Source organism: Cyprinodon variegatus, unplaced genomic scaffold (genome assembly GCF_000732505.1).
Source record: "Cyprinodon variegatus isolate N-32 unplaced genomic scaffold, C_variegatus-1.0 Scaffold1382, whole genome shotgun sequence".
NCBI classification, from domain to species: Eukaryota; Metazoa; Chordata; class Actinopteri; order Cyprinodontiformes; family Cyprinodontidae; genus Cyprinodon; species Cyprinodon variegatus.
In genome coordinates, this window is record NW_015151835.1 from 76,706 (window position 1) to 83,808 (window position 7,103).

The window sequence follows — 7,103 nt, forward strand, 5'->3', positions numbered from 1 at the left end:
CCCAGCGGAGTTTACTGAGACGGACAGAGAGTGGTGAGGCGGACAGCCGGAGCGAGATGCCTCACTCCGAACGATTTATGCTTTCCTACTTTTTTTTTTTTTTTCCCTTTCGAATATTATTCTTGTAGCTAGTGTGGAAGAGTATTAGGGCCTCTGAATATATTTTTTTAAAACGTTAACTAATTTTAAAATTTTATTACAGTATAATATGAGAAAAAAGTCAGAATTCTGACTTTAATTACAGAATTCTGACTTTTTTTCCTCAGAATTCAGACTTTAATCTCAGAATTCTGACTTTAATCTAAGAATTCTGACTGAATTCTGACAGCAAACAAACATGTTAGCATCAAGCTGTAGCCATGTCTGTTTGAGGGACTAAACTAGCTCTCTTGTTTTAATCACCTTCTGCTCTTCCATTAATGAAATTGCATCACCGGGGACCCCTCGGGCACGTAAAAAGAGGCCTAATTCCGTCATTTTCCACCTATGTGTTACTGGCCCTCCCCAACAACTCACATCTTTGTCAGTGAACCTGAGTGCTCCCACATCTCTTCCTTCATGGTGCCCATCTACATTAAGATCCAAAATTCTGAGATTAAAGTCAGAATTCTGAGAGAAAAAAAGTTAGAATTCTGAGATTAAAGTCAGAATTCTAACTTTTTTCCCATATTAAACTGAAATAATATTTAAAAATCTATTTATTTATTTATTTTTTCAGTGGCTCTAATCCTCTTCTGTAAATTTAGGTTATTGAATTTAAAAAGAAAGTTTTTTCTTTCACTTTTGAGAAAAAGGTAAAATGTCAAGTAATTTGTTTTTGTTTAAAAAGCTAAAAAAAAAAAGATAATGTTTCTCATCTAAACTTTTAGCTACTCATGTTATCCTTTATTATGTAACTAAAACAGCAAAACAGATCATAGTTTACGATTAGATTAGAATCATAAACTATTAAGAATTCGACAAATAAATAATACATTTTGGTTCGTATGAAGACTAAAATTATGTTTGGTTTACGTATATAACCTTTTGATTGTAACCATTTAAGTGTTTTGCTAATAAAGACATTTTTAAATCTAAACTGATTTTGAAAAAAAACATTGAAGATTTTCTTTTCGCTCTTCAACTGATGCATTACAATACATTGTTTTTATAGATGCGAGAAACCGTGCATTGTTTCAAAACCAAAAACAGCTCAAATAATTTCTTCAGAGGATTTAAGCACCAGCAATCGTTTGGTTTAATCTGTGTAACTAGTGTAATAAAAATTAAATGATTTTAATTTGATAATTTTCTATAAACTATATTTGTAACAGTTTTAGAATAATACCAAAAGTTACAAACACATAACTGTCATTTTCTATATTAAACTGACCCCAGTGCTATTTCCTTTTTTAATCAGATCATAATAATAGCCAAAAAAACACTTCACTGTTTTATATATTTAGGATTTATGAAGGTTGTGTTGTAAATGTGGCGTTAACTATCTTGGGTTAAAACTCTTTGTCTTTTCCTTATTTTTTCCGGTGATTGAATGGCAAACAAATCATCCAATCAGCAAAGGCTGTTGCATAGCAACACGGCTCCTATTGGCTGAATTAACATACAGTAAATAATCTTTTTTAGAATTTCTCTGAAACGTATTTAAGCTTTTGTCGAGTTCGGTAGATATTTTACTGGTTCTGAAAAATATATTTTAAATATGTAATCTAATAGATGTTTAATGAAGAAACTTACCTCAACCTATGACCTTAACATTTTGAAGATTTGTTCTGCGTTTATAACTTGTTGAGCCTCACGAGTCGACAGCGCCCCCTTCTGGCGGTCAACCAGATGTCTTCCCAGAGAATAGACATCAAGATGCTTCTGTCTATAAATTGATTACAGTTTATAGACAATCTAAATTGTTAATCAATATAAATTGATTACTAAGATATAGTCTCCATACTCAGAACCAGAACTAAACACGGAGCAGTAGCTGGAATAAACTGGAAAAATTGCCTCTAATCTGGAAAAGTACTGAAACCATTTGTTTCTTTACATGGAGATTAAAAGCTTATCAATTTAAAGGAGCCTTTGTGCTATCAATAAACTATTAGCTTAAGTTTGTAGTCTGACTTCGTTACATTTAAATACCAATCTTTTTATTTTTTTTTATCCTGTTTATCCCTGTTTTCCTATTATATACAGCACTTTTGTCTTTTCACTGAAATGTACAGTATAAATAAACTTGCCTCACCTTCCATTTACATGCAGACCAATCTTACTTTTTCAGTTTAAACTCCATGTAATGAATGATTTACTAGAAAAAATACAGGCTGTATTGTTGTGGATGTAAATGTACTTTTTATTATCTATAATCAATGAAATGCTGGTCAGAATGTGGGATAAGTTTTTGGAAAACTCAAGCGGCCTGGTTCCACAAACTGATTCTTTTCAAAACAGACCAACGTTGTTGAAAACATGCAGAATAACATGACGCTGGGTACAGTACAACAATATCATTGTAAAAGGTCTGGTAGATCAATTTCAGGAAAAAGCTGATTGTGCACAGACAGCTAAGGAAATACTGTACGAAAATTCATTGAATGATACCAGTAAATGACAAAAAACATAACAATTCAAAGCAAAACTGCATCTAATAGTACATTCACTCAATACTACATTCATTACAGACCATTAACACATGGTCATACCTGCAGATCAAAAAGAATCATTGGTTTGAGCAGGTTTACCCAGTGGCATCCTCCTTATGACAACAGGAGCATTCCCTGCTTGCCATCATTGTCTTGCAGATTTTAATACATGTCAGCTTCCAATAAACTGTCTGAATACAGAACTCATCTCATCATTTTTAAAAACAGCTTTAAATACGATTAGTGTCACACAGACAGAAGAGAACAATTTATAAACTGTGCAAAACTCTTTGCTCAAATCATACATGAGAAAAAATATATATATATGTCGATTCAAGGAGAAAACTCTAAATAGACATTTCTATGTATAAAAGCACAATAAAACCAGCAAATAGTAGCTATTACAGTACAGTGAACTAAAAGGGCTCTGCTTCTTTCAAGTTTCCTATTTATGTAACAGAAAGGAGCTTTTAAAGCAGAATGGCAACATCAGATGATATGTCGCTGGGGGGGGTGGGGTGGGGGGCTTTTCTCATCATAAAAATATATTTTTTCCTATTTGAAATTCAGATATGATGAACACACCATAATATGTTAGTGGTCATTTTTATTTTAACACCTAGGTTTCCTTCAACACCTAACACTGTTTTCATTCTGTCTAAAAAAAACAAAACAGGAAAACAATTCAAAAGTGGGAAATACCACAAAGCGGGTGAAATAAAAGTAGTTTAGACATTGTATGATGTAAACCTATAATTTTAGGAAGAAAAAACGGTTTTACACTGAACTCTGGGAGTTTATTAAATTCATAAATAGCCTTTAGTTTTAATACTAATGCCAGAAAGTTCCACATCTTGTTGAACAGATTTAAAGATTCCTAATAGCTCAGAGTAAAATAACAGATCACCTTAATGAATTAAACAATCACCAATGACATACTTGAGTAGTTCAAATTAAAAAGGGACCTTATTTTCAGAGATTCATTACATATATTATGTTGATTATAGCTTACAGCTAATTGAAGCTTAAAGGCCAATTTATGAGAAAATTTGAATATTTAATCCCTTTAAAAATGGGGAAGGTGTTGTATTTATACGTTGATTTTTAACTGCATTCCAACTATTTTCTCTGTCTCTAAGTGTTCACACACTGATCCACCAATATTCATTTACTGAATGCCTCTGCAGCGCCACATGCTGATCACCTCCATACAAAGCAGCTTTAATGAATCATTCATGCAAAAGGAGATTAGACCAAATATTGAGTCTTTAAATCTCCTGCACATAGACAAATATTTTAGAAAGTGTTTGTGTTAAAATAAACTCCATTAGATTTTTTTAAGCTTTGATTTTTAACCTCAGCAAACACTATACTACATTGGTTTTACTGATTTTAGTCTTCCATCGTTCAAATGCATATATTTTACTTTAAATGCATCTTTATAGTTTGCAGTTAGGTGCAGCTTTTGGTTCTTTGTTGTGATTGTTTGAAAGCCCTTTATAAATAAACTTGATTTATTTAATATTCACCTTTGCTGATAAACAGAATTTTTCTAAATATTCATTAACTTTACAATATAATCATGAAATTTAAATGAAATCTGTTCAAGGAACTAATAAAATGAACTTTTAGGAGATGATCTAAATTATTCAGATTCACCAGTAGACAAAGTCTCATTGACTTTTTAAGGTGATCCTGACAAGTAAATTCAAAATAAATATTTAAACAATGGAAAATAAAACATATTTCTCACAAAATAATATTTTTGAAACCTAACTTTTAAAAAAATCATATACTTTTTGAGTAAAAAAAAAAAAAGTATCCTTTTGAATGTAATATGTGCTAAAACTATTTCTGGACCTTTTTTTGTGTAAACTGTTTAACTCAGTGCCCTGTGGACTGCTGCTTTTACTACAGCATAAATAATCTTTGATATTTATGTGCAATGGCTAATTATTTAACATAAAGTCTTGGAAAAAATGATAAGACCACCCTTTTTTTTTTATTGTATTCTTCCGGTAATACAGTTTTAGAATAAGAAATGAAGAAAACAAGAGTGGTCTAATCATTTTTCATGACTGTATGTTTAATATTAAATCTCAAACATGGCCGTCGCTACATTACAATCATATCCATTGCTCTATTATTTGGAATCTTTAACCAAAATTTTAGAATGTGTAAATTAAGATGAAAAAAGGCTTGATTAATACAAATAAATCTCTTTTTCTAGCTTACGAATATAAAAGTATACATCTCTAATGTAAGGTGAGCCTCATACTTGTAGAACCCCAAAGTGAAAGCAGGTCTGCAGGAATGCGTGCAGTAAAAGTGGGCGAATGTGGAGAGCTTGTTTGGCAGGTCAGCGAGCTTGAAGGATAATGGCCGTGGAGATGGAGAGAGGTATGAGTTGGCAGGTCACTGGGGCTTAGAAATGCCATTCCTATCCATAAACTCTTTGAGCCTGGTGGGAAAATCTGTCATTACTCCTGTGGCTCCCAAGTCAAACGCCCTTCGGAAATCCTCCTCGTCATTCAGCACCCAAATGTACACCTGAAACCAGACGCAGGAGTCGTACAGTTAATCCAAACAGACAATAGAAGGAGTCATCACCTACTGCCATCTATATTTATAACATGTGCGCCACTTGGGACATTTTCCTGGTAAATCTTTCTCTTAAAATACTCTGCAACGTTTTAAAAGGAGTAACTCACAAAAGCTTTAGGAGGAGACAAAAGTAAGAGAAACAAAAATCAAATGATTTATTTGTTTCTATATTTTTTAATTAAAATATATTTACCACCTTTCTAAGCATAAATATTCCTTTTTCCAATAGGTAACTGCTGAATATCAGTTGCACCAACATTACCTGTATTCCCCTTGCAGTTAAATGTTGAAAAAGAGCTTTTCTCATCAGCAAACTGTAACACACAAATGCACATTGTTTAGAAAAGAAAAATACAGGTAGAAAAGCATTTAAACTGTATATTTAAGTGTTTTATTTATGGTTCGATTAAGATGTAATTTATCTATCTGGATTTTTAACAATAATATACAAGGTTCCACAAAAAAAAAAGGATCTATTTGAAAAAAGGTATTCTTCCACTGATAAGACATAAATGTGTCTAAAATGTGCTTTATCAGACAGAGGATATTCCCGCACCCTTTACCAATTGTGAGAAAAGAAGGTCAACTACTTATTAATATACTATGCTTTGGGTTATCAGCCGGTATGGCTTTAAAACATCTCTGAACATAATCTCCCATATAAAGTTACGAACTGTTTCCAGACTGTGAGCATCAGGAAGTCTTTTAAATGTCAGAACTCCATTCCTGACATTAAAGGAAGCCTCCTAATCCTCATCGGATGGCTGTTTCAGCTCTCTGAAATTTCTAAATGGGTTCTAAAGACGAGACATCTTGATTTAAACACTTGCTTCATCTGAATCTGTAATAAAACTAACACATTACATCCTATGGGAGGGGATTAAAATGCTAAGACAACAGTTGCCTTCAACAGTTGTTTAATAAATATGTGTGGGACATGTTTCGTTCTTGTCTGGCAGGTAGACGTCTTTAAAAATCTGTATGTCTTTATTCTCATCTGTTACACGGTTCAATTCCAGGGCCTCGTCTGGTTAAATTTGTTTTTTTCAGAGAAGTTTCTATCCTCCGAGGCAGAGCAGGCATGTTCTGACAAGACTTTATAAGGTTGATTTGTGCATTTATCATATCTTGTGTAATATGATGCCATCCATGCTGAAATTACACAAGTCTCCCTTTTGTCAGCCTAGAATGATGCAGTCCAGATTTTAAGCAAAACATACACAAAGATAATAACAAATTCTATATAGCCATTTAAGGTTCTGAGGCTGTTTGCTTTAGAAAAAATAATCTAAAGTCCAATCTGCTTCTGCCGTTTATAGGTGACCTGTAGCTCAGCAGATCAACTGAGAGAGGTCTGGCTTCAGACCTGCACTGTCAGAACCCAGACCTGCAGAATGCGGTCACCTGCGCTGTCAGCGCCGGATGTGTATTTATTCAAAGTCTTCTGGAATAGCGCTTAATACTTATCTGCTGCTGGATTTTGTTAGAAGAAAATTTGTGAGATGAGTGCTCAGTTAACTAGTGCTCACTTAAATGTGCCTTTTCCCTTCTTAAGATCAAGAAAACCGTTTATCATCATATACATTTTTGGTGATTTTCTTTTACTTATTACATTATCTGTCTCTTACGGCATATGTTTGAATTGTGACTCCCGTTGGAACTTTGCCAAAAGTTAAACACTGCCCGTCATGCTGTGAAATCTGCTGTTTCGCCAGTAAAAAGACTTCCAAACAAATCAAATAAATAGACATTTCAACGTTTGTTTTGTAGCTATAGTTTTCTCTGGTATCGTGGGAAAAAAACAGAAGTTTTTGGCTATTTTGGTCACGTATCTAGGTATTCAGTGATTCATTGTGAGTACACAAA

The 7,103-nt window shown here is 33.2% G+C and overlaps 1 protein-coding gene across 1 annotated transcript in view; it reads right to left on the minus strand.

Moving 5' to 3' along the window:
* Positions 1–4,462: 4,462 nt before the first annotated feature.
* The window catches only part of LOC107103135 (glycerophosphodiester phosphodiesterase domain-containing protein 1-like), an 11,664-nt gene continuing 9,023 nt past the window's right edge, over positions 4,463–7,103 (minus strand). Inside the window, exons 5-6 of the mRNA XM_015402672.1 lie at positions 5,500–5,559; positions 4,463–5,183 (exon numbers count right to left, since the gene is read on the minus strand). Coding sequence (XP_015258158.1) covers positions 5,049–5,183; positions 5,500–5,559 — 195 coding nt within the window. The 3' untranslated portion in view covers positions 4,463–5,048. The remainder of the gene's footprint in view (positions 5,184–5,499; positions 5,560–7,103) is intronic.